Raw genomic sequence first — 27,340 nt, forward strand, 5'->3', positions numbered from 1 at the left:
GATCCAAAGTGGTCTGTGGCCAGCAATTCCTGCAGATGCTTTCAGCTCTCTCTGTGCTACTCCTGCAGATGAGGGGAATCTGTTCTTTACAATATCTGTGATTGCTGCTGACAAACTTTGGCTGTGCTGCCACCTCACCCCTAGAACTTGATCAGGCACACCCAGAAGCACATCTTCTGCCTTGGCACATAGAGCAGGGAGAGATTACACTCTTGCAGCACACTGCTATTAGTATTCCTTACATATTTGTAAATGTCTGGGTTCAGGGAGTGTGTCAGTTTAATACACAGCCCCCTGACTAATTTCACTGGAGCAGCTCTGTGATTACAGTCTGAGTCAGCACAGGTACCAGAGTAGCTGCACAGAACCCATGGGATGCCCTCATGGGAACATCTGTGTGGGGTACTGACCTCAGCACATCACCTACTCCAACATAAAACCAACTCCATAAATTTAAGTTTTCCTGGAATGCACTAAGGTAAAAAACAAGCAGATTACCCTAAAAGTTTACCCACCTGGCCTATGACCCAGGGAAGGTGAGAGCAAATATACTGTATCTCCCTGCTGGCGTAATTCAGACCTGCAATCTCTTGTCACAGATACCTGCTCAAACACGACCTTGACTTGGTTCCTGGCAGCTCTGTGCCACTAATAACTGATAGACAAACAGGCATATTTACTTGATGTTTACCTTTCTCTTTACCTCCCCTGCACAGGCTGATGCTCAGAACCAGGCTACCCGATTAGTTCTGCTCACCGCAGTAACCCTGTGGCCCTCATTAAAGAAAAGCTTTTTGAGAAACTCTATCCATCCCATTTTCTACCATCAGTCCTTTGTGAAAACTGGATTGAAAGCACCTTGGTTGTAAATCTACCTCTCCCAGAGGTAAAATGCAAAGAGCAGAGAATGATGCTCACCAGTGGAGAGAGGAAGTGATTAAAGGACAGATCAGGAGAACGGAGGATGAAATGCTGGCTCTAACAGGAGATGCTGAGGATAAATATTGAAATTCTTCATTTTCAAAGAAGTGCCTTTGTTTTGTTTCCTGCTTCAAGGAAATCTAGATCACTACTCCCAAAAGCCACAGCATGAATTAGCCTGATGTCACTCAGCAATCAAAGACAGTACCCTACTTACTGATGGTGGGAACTGCACTGATCCTCCAAATATATTTCAAATATCTAGATCTTCCTGTCATATTTACTATTTGCATAAAATGATATTCTCCTTTCAAAAAAAAAAAAAAAAAAAAGGAAAGAATTGTGGGGGGTAGAAAGATTAAAGGCAGTCTGTCAGTCTGCCTCTGCCTGGTTTGTATTCTCACTCGAGTGTATAAGTAATGCCTTTGATTGCTTCCACGATGGGGCTGGTGTCACCATGGCATTTGAATCACAGCATTTTCTCTTTGTATTGCTTCTGTCAGTCAGGAACAATAAAGAACTTTTTTGTTAAAGCCTTTAATTTCACGTAGTAATTACCTATTTGATCAGACAAAAGGTGCTGTGAATGAAAGTCATTTACTTGTTTGATGTGACTGAGACTGAGTGTCACTACAGCTGTGAGACTGTCAGAGAAAACACTAGTGGCTGATTAGATAAGCAGTCCTGCCTGGAAAAAAATGGGTGAAAATGGAATGGGGGAAGAAAAGTCAAGTTCTACCTCATTTAAATACAAGGAAAATGAGAAATCCTTCAGAATATAATTAATGTAATTATCAGAAGATGCAACTTCTCTACAGCTTCATTGAGGTCAACTTTACAGCTACTGGGTTAAACACCCTCTTCGCTCCCTCCACTCCATCAGCCAAGGCTGATTCACAAAGAAACCAAGGATCTGCTTGGCACTTGCTGAACACCTGCTGCTGTTCATGGGCACATTCACACTGCAGCAGAAATCGCACTACAAGGACATGAAGAAGCATCAGCTGCTCACACCAATCTCCTGCTATTCAGATGAAGGTTTGTGTTTGAAATCTGAGATGTCGTCACCTTGCCAAGATGAGCCTTTAGGCACCTTCTGGGGCACAGAAGGAGTTCCAGGACACAGTGGGGATGGCTTCAGTTTGTGGAGTTCTTCTGGATTCCCCCGATGAATTATAACAAAAACATGAAAATCTGTGAGGCTTAGCTGGACACTCAGCCAGACCACAGTCCTGAGAACCTCCCTCCCAGTTTCAGTTCTGGCTCTAGCACAGACAGGAGAGGGACACAGACTCTGCCTTCAGATCTAATGCCCTACCCCACCCACAGTCGTTTGCCTCCCAGGGTCCATGCTGGGCTTGGGTCTCACCTCTCTGCACAATAATCAGGATTTTACAGAGAGAAGGACATTTTCTGGTTGTGAAACTGATGAAATAGAACCTGCAGGATGAATTCACTCTTCTGATCATCTCGACTTCATGCCAGCAAAATATTCATTGCACGGCAGCTGAATCATCTCTTTCCCTTTTGTACACAGAAATATGCACGAGGCAGGCAGCTCCAGCTCCCAAAAAGCTTTTCCTTCCCTCCCCTTTCTTCTTCTCACCCTCCATGAAAGCAGCAAACAAGGGAACTGCAATTTCCAATAGTTCCTTACTGGTAAGTGTGATGCAAGAGCAGGCTAAAATGCAGGCTCTCATCTCTGCTCACTGCTGGCCTCTCTGCACTAGCTGGTTAGAGCTGCACATGTTTAAAACATTAACTGGAAATATTTTATTCTGTTGGATAACGTATCAAACAACATTGCAATGAAACTTTCAAGAGCTTAGAAACTGACTGGAGGTACTTGAGAGGTCTTGTGGACTTCTTCAGCAGCACAGCCCAAAAAAGCCCGGGATGGGTTTTTTCCTCCATAAGTGACTCAAAACCAGTGACTCATGTAGCACAGCGGCTGAATGCCTTAATTTGTCTTTCTACACTCTCAAACAAGGCAGAAGATAGAAGGTAAAAGGGAAGCCCTCAGCTGGCTGACAATCTAATACCGTTTAGTGCATCCTGTGTGCAAGCCTACTGGCGTGTATGCCACGCTGTGGGAAGGCTGGAGCCCCTCTGGAAGAGTCCTTGTAGCCTCTGGCAGCAGGAGGACATGTCCTCAGTACCTCATATGGAGAGGGGAACCTGTGCCTGCCCCTGCCCTGCCTCTGGCCAGCGCTGCTCGAAGAACTCGTCTGTCTTGGGTGATCTGAGGTGTCCCCTGCCTTGTCTCCACGCCTCACTCTTGGGCCAGTGGCTCTGCTGAATGAAGGGGTTCTTGCACAGGGGTTTCTGTTTTTCCTCAGACCCCATGTTCCCAGCCACAGCTGGGAATTGCTTTTGAGGAGCTGCTGCTGCTGCACCATCTCCCGAGGAATGGCTCTAGCACTACAGATGCTCTCACAAAGGCAAAGCTAACACCACAGGGGCAACAGTTCCCTAAAAGCAAACAGACAATTTCCCTTTACAGGCTGCTCTCAAAATCTAATTTCACAGCATGATCAGTTACTGCATTGGAACGACTTGCTTTCTTATTCAAATAAAATGAACATATTAACAAATAATACTCATAAAATTCACTGGACAACACAATGGAAAGAACTACAATGCATGAGGAACTACATTACAGAAGCTACATCACCGCTTGAGTTAGATGCAGTATGTATTAACCCAGAGAGCCTGTGTATAGAATTAAAGAAATCATCTAATTTTAAAGTAATATTTTATTCAATGCATCCCTCAGTGCATGTAACTGCTAAGTGAAATGCATCGCATGCTCTACAAACACATCATCACCTTGTAAATAAAATACTCATTATATTAAAACTGATATAACATTTATTAAAACCATTATGCAAAGAACAAGGTTGGGTAGTTTAACTGCTGAAGGCAAGTGCCGGCTCTGGCCTCGCAGATGTGCACACACTAAGCAGCCTGTGGCTCCAAAACACTAATCAGAGATGTCTTTTCTAAAGGTGAGAGTTCATTCAGCTAGAAAGAAATCCACATCTTCCCTGAGAAGCGTAAGGAAATGTGTTGGAGTCTTTGGCAGAGCCATGCAGGAGGTGAGGGGCCACGGACTTTATGAAAAGTGTCACTGCCCCAGTGCAGGGCACCAAGGTGTCTGCTCTGTTCCACATGAGGTCACTGTAAGAGCATGTTAAACCCTTCACAAGGCTGAGCTATTTGCTTAGATATTGTTTCCTGCTTCCAGTCTAACTGTAAATTTCAACAGTAACATGTTTTGGGATCAGACCATGACCTGTTTTCTCAGGATGGCAGAGGTTGGAGCACAGGGAGGATTTGGTGTCTCGCCCTCACAGCTCAGCTGTGATGGCCTAGGGATGCTACAATCCCCAGACTGAAAAGCAAAGCAGTCACTGATTTGAGAGTCACAAAGTGGATATGGAGGGGCTGAGCAGAGGCTGTGTGCCAAAGAGAACCTGTGCTAAACCAACTGGGTGATGCCACCTTCTCCAGAGCCAGTTCATGTGTCTCTGGACCATCCTTCTGCTCCCTTGCAGACTGTTCTTGCTGCTGATTCTCTCCACATATTTTCAAGACATTGGACAAGTTTTTCAATGCAGCCACCTTTACCATCTTCTCCTTTTCAAAATCAAGCATTGCACTACTAATTAATCTGTAGGGGATAGGTCTGACTGATTTAAAAGCACAGCTCTATTGTGAATACTTGAAGCATATTTTTAAAGGAAAATCTCAGAAATTTACTTTATGCTATTACTTCATTCTAGCCTATGACATTTTTAGCTTTGCACAAAGGATGCCTCTCTGCAGAACCCTGGCAGTTCAGCCGAGTTACACATTATAAAATCCCTCTATTTGTCACTGCCTTCAAGCCTCTTCAAAACGAATCCTGGTTAGGATATGTGAATGCAAAATGCTCTTGTTTCCTAGTGAAACACTTTGAAACGCGCTGTAGGAGAAGCTTGATTTTACCCTTCCACAGACACAAAGAGGAGTTCTTGCCTTTAAATGTTCTCTCCTGAAAGAAGAATTCACACAAACCACATAGAGCTCAGGCTGCTAAAAAGGGAAATACAAACTCTTCTCCATCCCTTTCAACAAATCTCAGCATAGAACAGAATGAAATGAAGCATACATTCAGCAAAAAGGGATTAAAGGAAAGATGAGGGGAAAATCCTTTTAAATAGTAATATTCACTGAAATTAATCTCCAATCACATCACAACAGAGACAGGCCCTCGACAAAAAAAGCAAGAAAAAACCCCACCTAAATATTCTCCATGATGGTAGCCCTACCTCTTTCTCCAACCAGTGTTACAGAAATCGATACTTACATACCTATACAAACTTATCACCAGAATCCCAGTGAAAGCTGTGATTTTGCTACATAGGTACCATATGCTGTGCCCCACATCTGGGGATGGTAAACCTGGCATCTCCCCATTTATTATAAACTGGTTAGAGATCTAGCAGGGCTGGATTCTGGGCTAGTTTTTTAATTCTAAGCATGACTGAGCAACACAACTAAAACATCTCATTTGATAACGCAAGTTTAAACTTATGCATTGCATGCACGAAAGTATTAATGTTTTTTGACTTTCAAATATTTGAGCATTGGGAAATTACACTGTAGAAAATGTGCCTGGACTGACTTTTTCACTGGCACCATCATTAACCGCTCCCTTTCATGAGTCACACGCAATGCCCTGAAATGCTGGGGACTTTCTGGTCAGACATTTCTAATCTGATCAAGAGAACGCTGTGACATTTCATATGGCAACACACTGATAAAAGCTCTCCGACACTTCATTATGTAAACAGGTATAGCTGCTAATTAATGAATTACAGTGGAGAAAGAAACTGTTGACAAGGATGGAAACTTGGCCCAAAATTTCCCCTGAGTAATGCTCAATCAAGTGAACTAAGCCCTATTAAAGCTCGCTGGCAGGTGCAGCTTTAGCACCTGCTGAAGAAAGTGGATTTTTTGCAATATTCACATTTTTTCTCTTCCCATTTTCCACTTACTAAGAATTCTCGAGACGGTTTTGCTTTGCTGCCATGCAGCTGATATTCTGTATGTGCAACAGCTCCCCACATCAGGCATGGAAACAAGGAGCTGAGGGTCAAACTGTTACTCTGAAAGGGACACGTGGTGCCACCTTCTCGTCACCTCCTGCCATCCGTGCACGGCAACGCGCTCAAAACACAGCGGAGCCGCGAAGCCAACAAGCTGTTCAGACACGGCTTGGCTGCAGAGGAATCTTGGGGAAATTAAAGACTGCTTGGATTCTTCTAGAGTTTTCACTGTTTCCACGCAGGAGCGAGCAGGACAAATTTAGGAGGCCGTACGGAAATCTTTGGACGGCGGTAGGGAATACATGTGTCTGAGCAGTGGTGAAGTGTTGGAAAGCAAAGCATGAAAACTGAAACCATGCTGGTCCGAATAAGGAAAAATTACTGTCTCTTAATCATACTCCAGGCTGCCTGGTTTTTATGGGATGCTATTCCCATTTAGTTTAGTGGTACTGTTTTACACATGATGAGGATTTCAGAAGCGCAATTAAAGCTTTATCATCAACATAAAACCCAGCACAGTTTGCCCAGTACTAGACTTAAAAAACACTAAGTACTGTACTCTAACCAAGAAGAAAGTGGTTATATTTTCACTACATATAGCTTGGAAACCCAGGGTTGAATGAATATGAGAATTACAAACCAACATTCCAGAAGCACCACTGAACTGTATTCTAAATAAAAGCTATTCAGAAAGTGGGATTTTTCTTTATCTGCAGAAAATTAATGAAGAACAAAACCTACATAAATATTAAGAATCTTAATTTTGCCAAAATAGAGTCACCTTTTGAAAACTAGGACCTTTGATTATGAGAAGTATAATACTACTGATAACAGTACAGAATGTGAACACTCGAAGTAAGTTTCAGTTTGGCTGGATGTTATTTTTAAAACTAGATTTTGTAGAAACTCTATCAGCCCAAGTTACCACCAGCAACATCTTAACAACCCCAAAGCAAATGCAAGAAACCTAATGTGGAGGGATTACTTGGGAGATTTGGGAGAGTCTGCTCAGTTCTCAAATATACCCTGGATTTCCTTCCTGACTTTTGCAGAGTCATTTAGGCTCCCCCGGCATCAGCAGCATTTGCATGCCTGCAACTCAGTTGTGAGCTGAAGCCTGAAAGCACATACTACTAAATATCTGATGAGAAAATCCAGGTAGCTAGAGCTGCAGATTCAGCCACAATTCCGTTTTTAAGTGAGAACTGGAGCCAGAGAAAGAGAGGCTGGACCTTAACCTTGCTGGGTAATTTACTGCTTAATTTCTATCAGTTTCTTGTTTTAGACTTTACCAGGTGTCAGGAATAATTGGTTTTGTGTACTTGTGGTAAGAATGCGTTATGCACTGTTTACTATCCGAGTGCAGTTAACAGCAGCTTGGATTTATACAACATTTTCACGTTTCTAACTAAAGCAGATAACTCAGCAGGACAGCGAGCCAACCTACCCATTACAAAACAAATAAATCAGTCCTAAGATCAGACTTCAAAAGCGAAATGGTAGATGCTCCACGAAAATCTCTGTAGGCTGAGGTTTCCACAGAGCAGGAGCTGAGCAGCTCCACAGCTGCATCCTTGGGCAACACATCATGGTCCTCGGCCAGTACAGATTAATGAACAGCAGGAATGGAAATGCTAATAATTAAGAAAAGGTTAAAATGTTCACACTGTCTGAGAATAATGCATAAAAGGATACAACCGCTAAAAATCACTGCAGCGATGAAGAATTTTTATTTCAGAAACTAAATTCCAACTGGGAATACATTAAGAACAAGAAGAAATAAATTCTCAGGGTAAAAAAACCCAGCATAAAACAGCAAGTGAAAACCAGTCAGCTCTGTGGAATGGAGGCAGTATCCACACTACAAACTAAAGCTCCATTCGGAACCAAAAGCCATTTGAAAAACAAATTTAGGGAAACATCCAGACAAGACAAATCCCAAAATCACTATAAAAATCAGACATTTTTCCATATGAACAGTTTGTGTTCAAAGCAGCATTTGTCCCTTAAAACTCTACTAATGTAGCTGTAATTCAGAGCAAGAAACTGAGCCAAATTTTCCAGGCAGGTGTTCAGTCCCACTAGTTATTCCAGCAAATCCTCAGACAGAGCCTGTGCCACCCTCTGCCTCCCAGAGATTCCTCCCATGAGATCTGTACTGGTGGACCAGTCCCATCCTCTCTAGGCACACTAGATGTATTTACACACACCATTAGTTCAAATCTATCACATATATATAAATATACATTTTTAGGGGTGGGATTTGTTTTATCTTTAGAATTCAGTACACAGTGACACACTAAGAGAGACCACTGCCTGAGAATTATACCAGACCTCCCATCTCCACATTACTTCATCCTCCAAAATTTGGCAGTCATATCCTGCTACCCATAAACTGTTTTTAGCAACAAAATGTAAGGAAGCAACTTCCTGTAACTAGAAGAAAAGTAACACAAGGAAGAGTGATGGCCCTTCTCCAGACAGGGACACTGAGATTTTATCATTGTCTTTTGCTGACTATTGCTTTCATACACTTGTCTGAGATGACAAGCTTAGCCTAAGATTTTATTTTTACACACAGAGTCAATTTCCACTTGCATAACAATTATTATGTGCAAACCACTAGCCCTGAACACAGAAAACAGCATATAAAGACTTTTCCTTAAAGATAATACAAGCATTGCACCAGAGAAAACCTAATAGGAGAACAGGGCCTGTAGAACATGGGTTATCCCCACCTGTACAAGAGATCCTGTCAGCAACTGGTTTTGTAATCACCATAGATTCATTTTCCATTTGCTTGCTGCAATTATGCTATTGAAACCTGCAGGTCTGGGTTTCTTTTCCCTTCCCTTACTCTAAACAGAATTCATTTTTAATGTCTATTGCAGAAGGCCAATATGATATAAAAACCCCAAACATTTCACTACTCATGCACTCTTATTCATAATATCACATCAAATTGCTGAAGTAGTACCATATGGTGCTTGAGCACCAAGCCAGAACAAGTTGTTCAGCTTGTCATAATCTCAAAAGCTGCATAAAACTTAAATAATTTCTCTATGAAGTGGAAGATCTTTGGGTTTAATATAACTCATCAGAAATGGATTCTGAATTTTCCTCCTATTATTTCCCATGTTTTCTCTGATTCACATTCCATTTTCCAGTGCAAGCTATCAGTATAAGTGGCTACAACTATGGGGCTGAAAGCCTTTAAAAGCATCCTGTCCATCCTTCTTGATCATTCATCATCAAATTGAATGGATAAATAGCTTTCTCAATCAGACAGACATATAATTATAAATAAAAAAAGCTCAATCAGAAAGACTGAATGGAAAAGATTAATGAAATCTCCCACACTTTGATTCAGCCCTTAAAGCAACACCCTTGGTTGTGAAATGTCTACACTTCCACCCACACTGTCCTGTAGGAGAGCACAGCAGCCTTTCAAGAAAACTGGAGTGGTGACATTTAACTGGTACACAAATCCATGGAGAGACAACAGTGGGAATGCTCCAGGTTTCACCACAGATTGCTCTGCATTTACATTCTCAGTTTCTGGAGACACCACAAGTCTAGGTGTTTGTGGGTTTTTTATTTTCTTAAAAAATATTTCTAACTGAGAAAAAAGGTTTGAAACTGAAGGCACAGGAGCTAGAGACAGACAAGACTTCAGCCAACCTCACAGTTTTCAGGGATTGTGACTGACTCCTGATCCCGAATGGCTGAGCAGCAGTGCAGGGACCACATGAGATAAAGGAAACACATGGAAAGATCTCCCTGGGAACACACTACAGCAAAAAAGAAAACATGAAAGCAAGACCCAAAAAGGTAGAACAAGAGACAAGAACTGGAAATGAGAAGACACAAAAAGGGAGGTATACAGGCTGCAGAATTGCCCTGGAGGGGAGGGCACTATGGAACTCCTCCAATAGAAGGCTTATTTTAGCAGCTGCTTAATCAATTGAATGAAAAGGAGAGCACTAAATCAAGGAGAATTTCCTAGCCCTTCCTAGCATATATGTTCAAGCCTCATTCCCATATGGGATTAGGATAGGCAGGAATTGCAGGCTGGCACAGACAGTACAGAGACAGATATTACACAGCCTTTTGCTTAAGAATAAGACAGAATGGGGATATGTCTTCTGGAGCTATCATGGATTGGGAGTTTCCAGAAAAACATTTCTGTAATGGTTACATATGTGATTGTTCTTTTTCTTCCTAGCTGTATGGAGGAAAAAGTGACTTGTCACCAGCCCAAAGGGAAAAGCACTTGGCTGCATGGATGAAGACAGGATGTGTTGCATCTGTGGCTTCACAGAAGGAAAGGAACAGCTCTTCAAAAAATGCAAGAAGCACAGAGAATATCCAAGATAAATAAATGAAAGGAATCAGTCCCACTTCTCTGGGGAAAATATGATGTCACAGTTCCCAGGCCCTCCACACTACACAGGCAGTATCAGCTCAGAAGGGGCAGCAGCAGTCTGGTGTCCATGCCATGGTGGCCCTGGGCATGTGGCAGGATCTGCTAAGGCACCCAGCTATCCCTCAGACCTTGAGGGAATCTCTATTAACAAGGACGAATTCTTCGCTGTGCCTGATCATCCTCTGCACACTGCTGGAGGAAGCAATGGAGCTCCTCCAAGAACTAACAGTATTTTGGGTACAAAAAGGAAACAGACTAAAATACTGAATATGAGCTGCTTTGATGTGACTTGGTGGAGGTCTTCTGTTAGCAGAGCCCCAAGGGAATATTCCAAGCAGCCCGTGGGAATAGAGAGCCAGCCTTGCTGGGGGGCTGACTGGCACCAAGAGCTCAGGCGACACAACATTTTGGGTTGATTAAATGCTGAAAGTGCCTTATCACAGAGAAGAAAAAAAGAAGAAATGAAAAAGCTGTGGTGTGGAATTAGCATCTCCTTTCCAATAACACTACCTTTTTGCGAATACTTAGCTTCTGGAAAACTGATTTTGATGTGGCCAAGGCAGACAGGACTTCAGAGGAGGATGCTGAGAGAGAAGATGACCTGTGAGTGACAGCACCCATCAACCTGGGCCAGAAAAATCTCCCCCATCAGCATTAACTCCCCAAATGCCTGATGCAGAGTTACAGCACAGGCGCAAAGGGAACCTCAAGTTTTCCTTAGTTTAGGATCAGACCATTCAGCATGTACTCCCTTCTTTCAACAACATCCACACTTGGTGCTCAGTACTTATGAATACCCTCTATCTAATTAATACCCCATTAAGCCGCCCGCCCGCGGTGACTTTATCCTCAGACCACTGTATGGCAGCTTTTAACTCCATAATACCCTGGCATTATTTCCATATTAGACTACAAGGGTTTGATCCAAAGCTCATGGAGGTTAATGAGGGCTCATTAAACTTTGAATTGAGCCCTAACTGCTCAGCAAACACGGAGTGAAGTGAAACAGTACGTGTCAGATGAGATGACAGAGGGTGTAGTAAACTTTAAGGCGAAATATTGAATGCTGATGGTGACAAAGGCAGGCAATAGCAGGGAATGTGTGAGAAAGCAGCCGTGGGAGAGAATTATGATTGTGTTACACTCGATACCAAGCAGGACAGATTTGTGCCTATATAAATAGATATGCCTGGTCTGACTCTGATGTGATTTTTGTCATCATATGGTTAGACATAGCATAATATTGACACTATGGCTTTCCTTCAGATTTTAGTTTTGAATATCAGCTGGAGAGTATGATACTAGAGACTTGAAATCAGTATGACTCCTTCCCTAATTACTGATTAATCAAGAGCTAAGGTTGCCTACATAAAGATTCATGGGGAGAAGGAGGAAGTCTCATTAAGAACAAGAGGTTAAAAAAAAAGGAAGGGAGGGGGACATTTAACAACTGAATGGATACAGAACGAGGAGAAAAAGAGCTGATTTCCTAATAGTATGTTATACCTGAATGTTAAATTTTGTATTCATGTCTAATTAAAAAATTAAAAGAAAATGTATTAATGCTTGCAGATACCACGGGTTATGGTTCAAAAGGAAGTATGGAAAGTTGTTGGGTTGTTTTTTCCCAATGACTTCAGAAATACATATATGTTGTGTCATTCGGTCCCTTAGGTGCTCAGAAGACACAGCAGCTGCTTCATAAATTCTGAATTGCCTTTTCCTTTAGCATACAAAAACCTGTGCCATAAACATAACACTGTCTGAAAAATATTCGGTAAACCCAGACAGTTGTTTGAAATGCTTCCTCCGATATTTAAATTCCTCTCTTAACAGGAGTTTCCCTGCAAAAACAGATGCTAACGAACAGTGCTTTTGCCATTGAGCTGAATGGGAACACTTTGGTGCAGCATTTTCCTTTTTTCCATGGAGACATTACAGGGTGCATTTCCCATGACTGAAAGAAAACTGCCACCTTGCTTCTCAATTCTTTGCTTTCAAATAATAAATAACTGCTATAATCTTCCATAAAAGACTTATGCTCTGATAATGTCTGATTCTTCTACTGTAATTTCTTTTTGTTAGAGGCAGTTGAATGCCATTTACTGGTAAGTAAATTGTGTCATCACTTCACTGCAAACCACACCACCGAAAATTTAAGCTGGCCAAACATTTATTTTTGTTTTCCAACTCACACAAATCCCTTCCGAGGGCTTGGATTAACTAGCAACACTTTTAAGTGCAGATCCTTAATCTTAGTTTCCTCTCCTCTCTCTATATTAATATGCTCCCTTCCAATGATGTTACTTCAGAAATAACTCCAAATAACTCACAGTGTGGTCAGAAACTCTGCCTTTTAGCTGCTGTGTCTTTTTTCAGTGACTTGAAAATATGGAAAATTTGCCATTCCCACTGAATTTTTCATAGTCCTGCAGTAATGGGGGCACTGCAGCTCTGCCTTTTCCACAGAGGAGTTTAACTAGCACAGGGGCACATGGACTGCAAGTTCCCCTAAAGTTCAAACCACAGGCTCCATGTCCAATCTTTTCACAACACAATGCATGGCTTTCATTTTTTAGACCGAAGAAACAAGCCCACATAGCTTTTCTTCTTCCTTAAACTGTCCCCTTTTTAACAAGAAAATGAGCTTCTTTGCCTAAATAAATGTTACAACTCACAAAGCCTCAAAGCACAAATTAAAAAAAAAGTCAGCTGTAAAACAGCCCAAAAGGGCTACAAACACAAGCACAGATGCAAAACCCTCCTCAGGTCATGATGTTTTGATTAAAATGAGCAGAGATCACAAGTGGAAGGAGGAGTCAGGAAGGCGACTGTCCCAGCGATGCCACCAGCACTATGGCATTTAGGTGTCTGTTGATATTTCCATGAGAAACTTTTAGGTTTAGGAGTTTACAACTTGAGTCACAGAGGGTAAGTCCTGGTTTCCAAAACCTTATTCCCAAAGGGGAATTACTCAGGTAAAACTTTGCAAGGTGAAGGCATGGCCAGGTGGCTTGTTATGAGAAGGGTGTGTACATGGCATGACTTGTTTTTTGGCTGTATTTATATATCTATGTATCTACATACACACACATCTCAGAAACTGTGCACAGACCTGAGGCAGAGGAACATTAGGTGAAACTTTTCTAAGACATGATCCTGCTGGAATAACAGCCTGTGCTGAGCCATCATCCCCCTGCTGCCACCTCCCCACTTTGCCTCCTGATGTCCAGGGGCAGAGCAGGGAGGAAGCACAACCATACAACAGTCCTGGAAGGGTGGGTGACCCCTCCAGCCACATGAAACACCACCACAAGCAACACCAAACCCTCTCTTCACTCTTTTGCTGGCTTGCTCTCTTCCACAGGACACCTAAGCTTTGGTCAAGTCCTTGGTTGTCCCCTCCAGCCACCTCTAGCTGAACCCTGTACCATGCTCCAAGAGTCACTCGCCTTCAGGTCCTTCACCAGCACATATCCCTCATCCTTCATGAAGCATAAACAGCTCCTGCTCTCCCCTAAAGCCTTTTCTCCACGCACCCACAGCCAGGGTCAGCTGTAGTCAAACCCACCTCATTTGTCCACGGAGAGGAAGACAAAACCTCCCTCCCCTGTGGCTAGGCCCTGTTTCTTCTCCCAGGTGAGCTCACCTGCCCAGCAGCTGCAGGGGCTCTTAGGGGATGCATGAGTTGGTTCATGGAGGGGAAAGAATTCAGCTCTCTTTACCCAGTGCCAAAAATATGCAACCACTACTGGGTGGCTTTTCAGGGCAGGTTCTAATGTCTACTAGGAAAAAAAAGACATATGCAAAGGCTGATGTGTGTGCACATCTGAAAGTGTGCTGTCTGTACACTACCAGTACACTCAGAGAAGTGTAATTAAAATTGGGAATCTAATAAAAACTATAAATGTGGCCAAAGAGGTTAGTACTGCACAGTGCTGGATACATTAATCCAGTAAGGCATTCTTAATGTCCTTAGTTTCCAGTCACCAAATAAATTCTGAAGAGCCACCAGAGTTACTTAAAGGCTCAAATTTAGGCACATACTTAAAATCTCTGCTGAACAAGGGCCAAAATGTTCAGTACCACCATCTGCAGATATCCAAATTGCCTTGGGCAAAATGTTTCCCTTAATATGATCCAAGGTTTTGTTTGTTTGCTTTTTAAGTTGTCTAACTGTTCACATAGGAGAAAAATGTCCTTTAAATTAAGGAAATTAGCAACAAATATGAATGTTATTATAAATATGGTAATTATTAAAAATATGGTAAGAATTGTGGGAAAGGACAAACTGCAAAGAAATGGGGCCTTTAATGAAACTGGTAAACTACTGTATATCCACTCTTTGCTACCCTGTCGTGTAGCCATGGCTTACATCTTTCATCAGCCTGCATTAGAGACAGCTGAGAAAGGATTTGGACGGTGACACCTTTATCACTGAAAATCTCAGCTGTTATAAATAAAACAATTAACCACAGCAGTGAGAGCCTAAAATTAGCCCAAGAGTAAATTCTCTAAAATCTTAAAAGCTGACATCTGAAATTCCAGGGTGCTGTATTTAATTCTTCATTTGTGCAGACTATCAAGAACATATGCAATAGTAAGGGAATAAAAAGTGTAAATTTTTTTTTTTTTTCTATCTCATCCCAGCCTGCTACAGTGAATTTCAGCAACAGCCTAGCTGTCAAGGTTATATCTGCACCATCATTCTGCAAATCCAAACTCACACCCACACAGCACCACTCTGTCTTCGGGACTCCATTTCAACTCATCAAGGAAGCCAAGTCCTACAGTCACCTAATGTGGGTGATGAGTGTTAAAGAATGAACTCCTGCAGCAAAGAGGCAGATTGCAAGTTCTTTGTCTGTTCCTGTCTCAGCTTTTTTCATTATTAGTGTTTTACTTTGGAAAAGGCATGAGCAAAACCAAAGCTCTTTTCTAAGCAAATTAACCCACTGTTTTTGTGTACAGTCTTTACAGATTTCCAATAGCTTCATGAGCTGTGTGCATTAGCTCTGACTGTGCCTTCCTGCCTTTGCCTGTTCACGTAATGACAGCCAGCCCGGATGGCTATTACAGTTATCTCACTTTCTGGAGGGGATGGGAGGTAATGATATGTTGCAATATGTGCAATGGGGTATTATAGCTAAATACTCTTTGGAGTGACTGATGAACTCTTTTGCAGTATGCCTGGTATGACAATTCAAGGGGTAGTTATCCTTCTGTGCTTCCTGAATCTCTTGCTCCTGATGTGAAGCTGGAGCTAAAAGGTGTGGGCTGGATGGGGGTGGTGGTGGTGGAGGAATTGCTGGAGAGCCAGCAGAGAGCAGAGAAGCACCTTTGCATGGCTGTGAAAACAGACCTGCACATTAACAGACCCAATGCATAGGTGTAGCAGTGAACTCAGACATGGAGTAATGTGACTGAATATAACCATCAGCAAAAAAATTCTGATCACTCCATTAAAACCCGAGTCCATTATGAGATTCTTCAAATAACCCAAGGACACGCCCTGATGCTGATAACTGAAGAGTGCTGCCCATGGCCATGGCAACAGCTCTGTGGTCTCAAACAAAGCCACTCAGCTTCCCTGCCTCGGCCTTCTATCTGTGAGAGAAAGACCATCCTCAGTGATGCAAGCAGGCTGAAAAAGTCAGATCCCGCACAGAAAAATACCTAAGCAAATGCTATATGGATCACAGCTGGACTTCAGGATCTTGAAGGTCTTTCCCAACCTAAAAAATTCTATCATTCCATGTCTCTCACTTACAGTTTGTATTTAACCAGCAGTCATTGGTAGTAGGGTCCCAAATCCCTGCTAGTATATCCCACCCCTCTGCTGCAGGGGATGCTGAGTGACTGCAAAACAGTTTGAAACATCAACCACAAGGTCAGACCACATCTCTGTTATCCCAATCTCCTCCCAGTCTGACATGGTGTACCCCAAATTAATGACTTGAAGTTAATCAGAAGTATTATCAATGATTTTTGAGACTTCTGAAATGGCATGCTGATACTTCCTGATCAGTGGGAGCAGTCTCACTGCTGCCAATGGCTTCTGAGAAGCTCAGTTTTTATGTTATGTGGGAAATTAAAAATGGTTCCATTTCCTTCATGCAACTGGGATGCCGTATTCAAAGGAGATTTATCACTCCCAATCACATGGCATTTTATGATTTAGTGGGGCATTTTTCTACTCACGTTACTATTCCCAAAGCATCCTAGAAAATGGCAAAAACTCAAGGGCAGCTTTTTTAGCTGAACTGGGCAATAGGAGTCCTTGATATCTGTCTGCAAAGTGTCAATCACCTTTAAATCCGAACCTCACTTACGACGGTTCTCCTTGAGTAAGTGACAAGGCCAGTCTGGCAAAATGAAATTCTTCAGTAATACATTGACAAACTCAGAACCACAGAGCACCAAATTCCCCTCAGTCTGGATTTGAATGCATAAATAAATAAGGCTCTTGCATTTATTTCTGCCAGAAGATTGTATTATTCCTTTCTGCAATTATGGAAAAATGCAGAGCACAGGCAAGATTTAGTGTCTGAGTTTTTGCTGCAAGACTTGTGTCAGTAGAAAGGCGTTTGTGCTCTTGGGAATCAAAGTGAGATTCACCCATTTGTGGCAGGTGTTTTAAGCACTCAGCCTAACAATCTACCCACGCATGGCACTACAGCAATTCAACGACTAAATTAAATCTCTGAATATTAAATTAATGATGGAAATCTAAAATATTAATATATTCTAATTGAATATTCTCCGATAAATTATCTAGGCATTCTCAGCAATTTGATTTTACTTTCATTTCTTAAGGAACTTTCAGCTGCATAAATACAGCTATTAAAGCAATTCAAAAAGGGAACATTTTCTGCTCAGACAAGAGAACTCTAAACACAAAGAATCTAAAAATTTCTTTCATATGATTGATTAAATCATAGAGCCCAAGACAGCTGAATCATTAAATGACTGCTTTCCTTCAGTCCCTCTGGCTTTAGCAAGGACAATATAAATTCCCTATGGGTCTGAATACAAGGAAATACAATATGTATAATTACAGTATAGGCTTGAATGCTGTTGTAAGAGAATTTTAAATGGAGCATTTATGCTGTAGCTGCACTTTTCAATCCATAATGCTGGAAGTGCATGTGCATGGAAAGCCCATAAAGCACTGGGCATCTGCTTCCTTCGACCTAGATTCCCAAATGGCCCACGCTGGGGTAGCCCCACCAGCTCTGGCAGAGATGTGTGATTTGCATCAGGATCTGCCCTTCTGTTTTTGTGAATGCTGGAAACTGAGAAAGGCATCATCAGGGAGAATGCAAACAAAGGGATGTCCTTTGAGGAGTACATATAGCGTGGAGTAGGTTTAGGAACTTCCTGCAGACTGCAGGTTTTAAAGGAATTTCAAATGGACATGTCAAGAAAGTAGCGCTGTGTGGTATTTCCCTTTCTCCACTCATTCCGTGAGTCATGTGCGAGTCCTGGTTTGGTAACTCACACACACAGAGGAGAGATCAATACCAGAGCCAAGACTGTGGCAACACTAACATTTAATGAACCATTTTCCTGCTCATCTTTCTCTCTTTTGTTTGTGGTGTGAAACTGCAGTCAAGCCAAGAGCTGTGGCAATCTACATCCTCGAACCAGCTTTCAAAGAAAGGCTGTACCTCTCTAGAGCACCACAACCTGCACAACATCCCATTTCCTCTCCACCCCTCCGGGCTTGCTCCTTCTTATCTTGGTCTGACTGTCACAGTAAGGCCAAATCCCCTCATTCCTGAATTTCAGCTGATGATGCTCACAGGGCATCACAAAAGCGAGGTGCACTGAGAGCCAGAACCAGCCATTTTTTTCTTTGAGTGTGTGTGTGGTTGGTAAGGCAAAAGAAACACCTGTTCCTGTGGAGAACAAGGAAGGTCTAGGTCTATTTGTAATCAAGGCTGTCTGCGTCTCTCTCAGGAAAAGTAAGGTCTGATGTCCTTTGGGAAGCATTTGCAAGGCCTTTTCTCAACAAACCTTCTCTCACCACAGACAGATGCCATCTGTCTTGCAGCTGGGAGCTAATGGATTCTGCACTGCCAATTTCACAGCAGTGAGCAACGCTGTGATAGAGGAGGCAAGAGGGATTTCCTACAATAAAACTATTTAAAACTGTGCAAAGGCACACGCTGAAACAGCCATGAGGAGCAAAGGAGGTGGCAACATTGAGGGCTCGTGGTCCAAGCTGGCAGGGATTTCACAGCTCAGTGTGCCTTCTGTGTCTCCAGCACCAGGATTTCAGACTTTGGGAGAGATGTCTCACCCATTTCCTGCACCAGGATGGGCTGTGGCTCACAGATAGCTGGAGAGTGTGCTATCAACTTTTTTTCATATTAAATATTCAATGTCATTGGATAGCTTAAGATGTGCTAAACCCACCTAGGAGTCCAGCACACAGTTTTGCAGTGCATCAAGAGGAGCTCTCTGCTCCCTAAACGTTCCCTGTGCCGCTGGAAACCCGACCTGACAACGACACCTCCACTGAGCAGAAACACAAGAGTCTTCAGATACATTATATTCTGCCAACTTTCCAAGCCACTTCACGACTTTCTGATTAAATTTACATAAAATTCATCCTTCCCTCTTATTCCCCGTTACACACATCAGGTTATTTCTAGTATTCTTGTGGCTGAGATCACCAGCCCTCGGATACGGGAGCCCATGCTGTGCCTGTAGCATGCAATCAAGGCAGTTTGTGAGAGCACCAAGATCCTGTCTTGGTCATCCTCAGGGGATTTTCATGCTGGTGTAATGAGAACAAGTTGTTTATTATAAGAGATCTAACAGGAAAATAATACATTTTTCAGTTCCTTGTTTACTAAAGGCAAGCTGGAAAAATTAGGGTCTATGAAGTGCAAGATGGGAGGCTCTAAGAGCTCTGGAAAGGTCCTGGAGATGAACTGAAAGTTTGGAGCCCTCACAAAGCAGAACAAAGGTGCACTGGTTGATAGAGGAGCCCATTATCTAAGCATGTCAAAGATGACCAAAGGCCAATTCTGCACAAGACTTGCCTTGAAAACTGAGTCGAGATTCCCATTAGAAGCAGCTGGAGACTGACTTGTGGATCCAAAACTGAGATTCTTCTTGAAGTTCAAAAGAGGATGAAATACAAGATAAGCTAATAGATAATTAGATAATAGATAATTAAGAATTAGCTACGCGTGTAGCTAAAAAGGATGAGTCAGTGAGAAAATAGACAGTGCTCAGCAAGGGTGCAACTATTTAATATATTATCTTAGCTGATCAGTGTGCCTGCATGAGTCATTTGCTTGGAGAAGGAGGGGGATTTCATATTGTTTTTGTATTTTTAATAGGCATTTTTATGGACTTCAGTTATAATAATGAGAGTACCTGACAATTAGTAATGAAATTAGCCTCACTACTGTGAAATATTTCACAGCATGTACAATATTATTCCTAGTACAAAGGTGGAAGTGAAGCAGAAGGAAATTAAACCCTAGATTGTCATAAATGTTTCCAAAATAAATAAGCATATATCAATAAATTTTGATAACTGTTTTCTCAGCTCAAAGACAAAAGCAGAATTTACAAAACATTTTTTTATACTAACAAATTATTTTTAGCTTATAAATGTCAGATGTTTATTTAAACTCTTCGAAGAGTAAGTAAATCTTTTCAGCAGCCAAAACTAATTAGAAATTCCTATTATTATTTTTTCAGCTATTATTTTTCTGAAACACATTTCCTAGTTAGCGTGGTTGATGTATATGAACAGACACGGATGTTCCTCTGAAAGAAAAAACCCTGTAATTAACAGAAGGGATTGTTTGGCAGGGATAATGTTTCTTTTTTTTTTCTCTAAAAACTTTTTCATTTAACATATTTTATCAGAATGAAATGGTTTAATGAGCAGAGAATTATAGTTGATCCCAGCTGAACCAGATAGAGCTGCCTTTCGAGGTATGTGGCTCCCATCAAGCAGCATTCACCTTTGCTATGATTTAAACTTCATTCAGGCACAGCCATGCTAAAAATACTGACAAGTAACTAATCAACTTCCATAAAATGGAATTTTTACCTTCACAATAGGAAGCAGGAGTAGGAGGGAACCCAAAAGATTTGCCTATGCATTTTAAATTAGTCTGACCTATAAAAACGCAAACAGCAAGTGGTTCTATGAAAATGTACTTCTGGTAGGGTTTTTTGGTTTTTTAATTTTGAAATTTTTCATGCCATCCCTTCCTCTCCTTGGAGGAAGCCAAAACCAAAGGCAGCACTATGGAGGGACTGGTTTCCATTAGTTATTTCTACAAAATGCAAGCTCAGGCAGGGCTTTCTGGACCAAAAAAAGTTCAGTGTCCAAGAACCAGCGGTAGGTTTGAAGGTCTTATATAAAATTGCAGAGAAAACTGTGACAGACCTGCTTCTGTACAAATGGGATCTGAGCTGCAACTTCACATGTGCACTTCTGGTTCCAGTTTGTGAGCAGATGGACACAAAAATATTCAGTGCCCAGTGAGCAAAAGCATGGGAAATCAGATCAAAACTGTTACCTAGATCTAGGAGACAGCAGAATGCTCCAGGGCAATCTGAAGATTATGTGGATAGAAATAATCAGATAGTGCTGGTCTTTGAAGATGTTGATTTGTCCTATTCTGGATAATTAAAGAGCAAAGTCTAACGGAGGGAGCTGTAACTCCTGATAGGAATCACCCAAGCTTCACATTCAGGCACCAGGAGAAAGGCCAGATGCTGCAGAGGAGCAGAAAACTCAACCCAAGGCTGAAACATCAGGGGTCTCACGCTTAATCAAGTTGCACTCTTTGTATGATCTTCCCTGTCATTACAATGCTTTCTGTATGTCAGGTGAAGAGGAAAACAGCCCTTTGTAAGCCAGTTTGTTTTTTTTTATTTCCCATCCCATTTTTACTTCATTTTCAGTGTTTCCTCTAACATCTGTATTCAAAAACTGCAATGGAATATATTGCTGAAAATCTGGGAGTTCTGCATTTCCATAAGCCAGGTTATCTTTCCAAGGTTACTGGTAGTCTAAGTGATGAATATAAATTCTTCTGTACCTATATAAAATTTATTATTTGTCATTCCCATTAATATTAGAATTTTGCATAGTTGAGTCCTTCTGTTTCATCTCCAGACTGTAGGGTAAAAAGTGCCACAGAGATTTCAGTCCTTATAAATCAACAAATTTGCCATGGTAAGCTGGTGCCAAGTTGTCCTCTCGCTGTCTAGTCAAAAATCAAAAAAACCCAGTAGGGAATAGAAGAGAGCACAAGTTCATTTTGCAAGTACTACCCTTATTTTTCACAGGAATTCAAGATTTATTCTAAATTATTAATTTAGAAAGGCATTTTTGACACATCAGGTTATTCTCCTCTTCAGACATTTCTTCAGCTTAGTAGGATAACACATTAATGGGTCACTCCATACCCAGCACTGCTGACCACACAAAGACTCCTTGGCTTCCCTCCCTGTTTTTCCAGGGCAGACATAAAAACACTTGCCACCTTGTACTTTTTTTAGTCCTTACTGTACTTCCCTAATTGCACAGAGAAATGACACCAACAATCCAAGCTTATCCAGTCTTTGGTGAATTGGGAACCATGCCCCTTCCTTCCTCCCAGACACAGGCACATTGCACAAGAGTATCAATGTGAAACAGGTAATGATGCAACTCATGAGAGTTCAGGCACTGCTTCAAGAGGACTAAATGAACTTGCTGAGAAGGGATGCCAAGGACACAGCACTGCTACTCAAAATAACTTCTGAAATTCTATAATTGTTGCCATTTTCTTCCAAGGGAAGAGCTGCAAATGTCTGCCAAGGAGTTTTTTGGTTTTGTTTTTTTTTTTTTTTTTACAGCTAATCATTCGGCTGCTCTAAAAAACTGAAACCAGCACCCACAAGAGGAATAGCAACACGTATTTGTATTTCACTAACATTTATCAACAGCAACAATAAATCAACCAAATGTCTCTGTAAAATACTCCTTTTCCCTTCCTTTTCTTTTCCTCTCATCCCATAATCATCACAAAAAACCACATGGGTAAACTTGATCTCAGAGATTATCCTCGTGAAGAAAGAAAGTAGCAACCCAGGGAGGCCGCGGGATCCATCTGCAGCGGCGGCAGGCAGCCAACCTCCCCCGGGCCGCCGCGCATCTGTACCGGGAGCGCAGGGAGGGAGGGAGGGAGGGAAGGCCAGGCAAGGATGCGGCTCCCTCGTCGCTGGGTGCCATCGAGCCCAGCTTTTACACCTGCAGCCGTTTTTTGGATGAGAGCGTGGGCAAAGTGCCATCCTGGCAGCAGCGCCAGTGTCTCGGGAGGGACTGGCTGGAAGGAGGTGATTAGGCTGCTGTCAGCTGGGGAGGGAAACTGGGGCGAGGCGCTTTGGAGCAGCATGGAAAAGGCAACTATTCCTGCAGGCGGAGGCAGAACAGAGAGCCTGTGCTTTGAGCCAGGCTTCAGCAGACCTGCTACAAGATCATCATTGTTATTAGCACTATTATCACTATTTCTTATTTTAACTTACCCGAACCAGCTGCTGCGGGAAGGGCCCTCTGGAGTTTTCTGGCACGTTGATGGGTGGGATGACCCAGTCCCGCTTCTGCCGCCGCAGCCCGTTGGCACTCTGGTGCTGCCGCCACGGCAGCAGGGTGTCACTCTGCTGCTGAGCCAGCTCTCCAGGCAGTGCCTTCCTTCCTTTGGGCTGTTTTGGAAACAAGAAAGTAAGGCCAGTTAGATTCTTCCTTGCTTCTTAGGACGTGTCCCAACAGTGATGTAAATGGTCATGTGGAACAAAGACACAACGTGCTTTATGGGCAGCTCTGCTGCCACTTTGTTTTCACAGAACCACAGAATCAGCTAGGTTGGAAAAGACCTCGGAGATCATTAAGTCCAGCCTATGGCCTTACACCACCTTATTAACTAAACCATTCACAAATATATGGAGCTGTCACTCCCAAGTCAAGATGCCTCCCAGAATGTATCGTCTTCATTACACCAGCTGCAGGGCAGGCAGCAGAACACTGGAGTAAAGAAGTTGCTGCAAATTTCCTATAAGTACAATTTACCAGAACACAAAAAATGGGAGAGGATTCCTTTACAGCTCATGTCATGGGTCCAGATTTATAGTCTGGTACTGAGCACAAGCAGGGCTACAAGAACCTGCAGTCTGTGGTTTGGCAAAAGTATTCTGCCACACCAACCCAATGCCAGCCAGAGGGAGAGTCAGCCCCATGGCTGTAAGGGTGCATTAGTTCAGATTCTTAGTGCTTCATAACAAATGATCTTTTTATGAGAGCTGGGTTTTAAACACAAATCCCAAAATATACACCCCACACTGCCTGGGAAGTGTAATGCATCGCAGGCACAGTAAATAAATTTTCATTATTTGATGTGACTTTGAGTCCTTCTTTGTGGTATTTTTTTAAACTATGGATTCACTGCATAGCATACTTTTGTGTCGGAAATGTTACAGTGCTATGGATAAAAATGGAAATGGTGGGATCATGGTTTTGACTTAGAGCAACTGGCTCACTATTAGAAAATGTATGCCTTATAGAATGATGAATCAATGAAATGTAGATTTGGGAATGCTCTTCAGAGGTTATGCAGTCCCAATACTTAAATACTCTGTGGTCTTCTAGGATTCCAGCAATTACTTTTGAAAGTCTGCAGAAAAGATAACTAGCAAGGGCTTTTGTTACCATATGGTGACCTGCACTCCCACCAGAAAATGTTTAAACTTTCATAAATCACAAAGACTGCAAGAGACATTCTCTTCATTTGAGGTAAGATCCAGTGGGAATACTGTTCTCTGAATTTTACAATTTTCAGCTTTTTTTCTCAAAAAAACCCCCTCTCACCTCAAAACCAATGCCCCCATACACAAGAACACTGCAGGAAAAGCTATGAAAGCATTTTCTGAGGCTCCTGCCATTTTAAGCCACATTCACCGTTTGTCTTACTCCAAACATTAAAACCCAAACACCCTCCAAGCAGATACCTGTAGGCACTGATTTCAGTGGGAATCATTGCTTCTAGTTTGATGTAAATCCATCTATTAGCACATTTCAGTTCCTGATTGGGAGGTAAAGAAACAGGCAGTCACCTCAAGACTAGGCAGTGTATATAAACTGAACGGTGTATGAAAGTTACACTGAGATGTGGCTCCAGAGCTATGTGGACCTTCTCCACAAAGGCTGGAGATGCTGAGAGCTGGGCACAGCAGCAAGGAGCCCATTCTCACTGTTTGATCATGGCTCTGATCTCTGTTACCTGTGGAGGGCAGACATCAGCTGGCTACAAGGATTGGAAGCATTTGTGCCAAAATGCAACTATTTTTACTGCAAGCCTTAAAAACAAGCCTGTTCCAGAGCTGAATTTTCACAGAACAGACAAGTATAGTCTTTTCAGTCACACATAGAGGCACATTCCTCAGGTCCTGTCTCACACTCATGATGTGGGTTGTGTTCACCTAAGTGCTGTTTACACACCTTCAATGAGATCACAGCACCATGCTCAATATTTAGATGTTGCTCTTGAAATGCTCACTGAAGTGTGTAATGAACAAAGAAACAGAATCGTGGTGTGGCAGTGGGAGACTTTCTTGGGATAGTCAGGATATTGGTAGGCACTGCTGACCTCCTCCTTCCTATGGGATGCAATCTGCTATATCCAATCCATTTAAAAAGGGTTTTATTGCCAAGAAAGATATCTTTTCTGAACACTGATGAAAACAATGTTATCTAAAGAAGACACCCAGAAATGCATGACAACATGAAATAAGACTATGAGACATGAGCCACAGAAAAGTGGATATCCCCTATTTTTTTAATTGGCTTGTGATTCCCAAATGGAAATCCTTTGAGAGCAGGTATTTGGATCAGTTTATGTAATTGGCAAGTGAGCATGGGGACAGATTATGAAAGGATGGTCAAATAATTTGTGCTCTGCTGAGTTTACACAGTGGAATGAGTCTGAACTAAAGACAGACTTGAGAATTAACATGAATCCCAGAGCTCCGTGTATACCGAAATAATTAGTGTCAGCTCAGCAAGGCAATACCAGCCTTTTTAGTCTGTATGAAATACTTGCTGGCAGGTGACTAGACAGTGACTAGCTTGCTTGTCACTCTTGATGATGTTTTCCTATATTAGAATAAATCATCAACATGACTCTGAATTTGATATGTAGAATTTCAAAAGCATCTTGCAACAACAGTTTTTTTTTCCTTTTTTAAACAACAGTTCTCTTTTATCTTCATTTGTTGACAATGCATTCTCATGACCTTAATTTCTCTGGTGTTGTTTAAATATGTTGTACATGTTTTCTGCTGTTTAAAAGCTGTGAGACAAATGCAGTAACAAAGTCTGGTGAGTATAAATGCCAGAACTATTCAGATCTCTGACTGAAACATCCAAGAACATATCTGGAATAACAGCATCGTCTAACTGTGAGCCCCAGAAAACTCTCCTGTGTTTTTGAATTTACAAGAATCTAAAGTTCAGCTCAAAAGCAGAATGTGACACCAAATTCAATTAATTCTAAAATACAGCTTCAAATTCTGGTTTTGCTGAATAACAGTTTTTACTGAGATTACAACTGCTCCTTCTCTCATGGCCTCACTGGCCATATGCTTTCTGGAATCTCAGAAACATTTTTGAAAGATAAAGTATTCCTCTATCTTTTGTAGTGCCACCAGAACACAAACTGTCCATAATCCTTCAAAAAAATCAACTCAAGCACCTCTAGTGCTGCTGCTTTAGGGTGGTTTCCCTCCCATTGTTTTTGTGACTCTTTTATGTATGGCACAAGGGTGATGGTGTGCAGCACAAGGGAAGGCAATGCATGAAACACGTGCCCAGTGGAAAGTGAAATCCACTCTCCATTCCAAAAACTACATGGTGACATTTATTACTTGTTACAACAGGATCAAACTCCAAACTTTTCTACTTCTTTCGGAGAGCTCTTTCCCTAGTGCTAGCACAATATCGGTTTCTTTTTAACTCACTTTCTTTTCCGTGCTTCTGCCTTTCTGTGCTGGGTCCTAAAGTCCTGGTCACAGACTTGGATTCTTGCTCCGTCCCCTCTATAATTTGCTGGCAGAGAGAGAGGGGCAAAGCAAGATGTGTTCTAACCTAAGACTGTGAGTCCCAAGGTCTTTAGAGCCCCTTCATGGTCGCCAGCAACTGATGCCTTTTCTTGGTCTTAAAATCAAGAGTCAAACACGGTTAGAAGGGGAAAAAGGGATTTTACCTTGCTATTTATTTTAAGGATCTTTAGGTGCACTACATCTAGGTTGAATGCACTGAAATGCACATTACAATGCACACCCCTAAAAGATCTGGTACAACATTAGAGGTCTTACAAATTAGCATATCCACCAAAATTCTCCAGTGAGAGGCTCGAATGAGCCCCCTCCCCAAGGAACCTTCCCCTGGATGGTTCTATCTTGGTTTACAGAATGTGTTCTGGAGAGGACCTTGGGGTCTGGGGCACACTAACCCCTACCTACGAAGCTTCTAAAATGTTGAGTCTCTCAGCCTGACAAACAAGTCCAAGAATGTAGGGAAAAAGCACTAGGAATACAGAAGTTGTAAAAAGGTATAACAGGGGTATAAAAGAAAAGGCAAAAAAATCTTCATGGCATTATAAACACAGAACACGTGAGCACAGTCTTTGGTAATACAAAGATAACTAAAGGAGCACATAAAATAGTCAGATAATTCAGCAATTATGCCTGTCTATCACTTTAGGACACTGACAAGCTAGAGAAAAACAGCCAAGCCAAAACAGATGAAAACCTTCAAGATCAAGGTGAAAAAGTAATTACAAAGTGTGGGATGAAGAAAAACAATGGGAGAAGAGCCCATGCT

At 42.0% G+C, this 27,340-nt stretch overlaps 1 protein-coding gene across 2 annotated transcripts in view; it reads right to left on the reverse strand.

Moving 5' to 3' along the window:
* Positions 1-27,340, reverse strand: part of CDH4 (cadherin 4) — a 420,603-nt gene that overhangs the window by 127,951 nt on the left and 265,312 nt on the right. For both annotated transcript variants that reach the window (XM_069034053.1, XM_069034054.1), the window contains exon 4: positions 22,993-23,169. In XM_069034053.1, the coding sequence (XP_068890154.1) occupies positions 22,993-23,169 (177 nt within the window). The remainder of the gene's footprint in view (positions 1-22,992; positions 23,170-27,340) is intronic.

This window comes from Aphelocoma coerulescens, chromosome 20, assembly GCF_041296385.1.
Source record: "Aphelocoma coerulescens isolate FSJ_1873_10779 chromosome 20, UR_Acoe_1.0, whole genome shotgun sequence".
Classification (NCBI taxonomy): domain Eukaryota; kingdom Metazoa; phylum Chordata; class Aves; order Passeriformes; family Corvidae; genus Aphelocoma; species Aphelocoma coerulescens.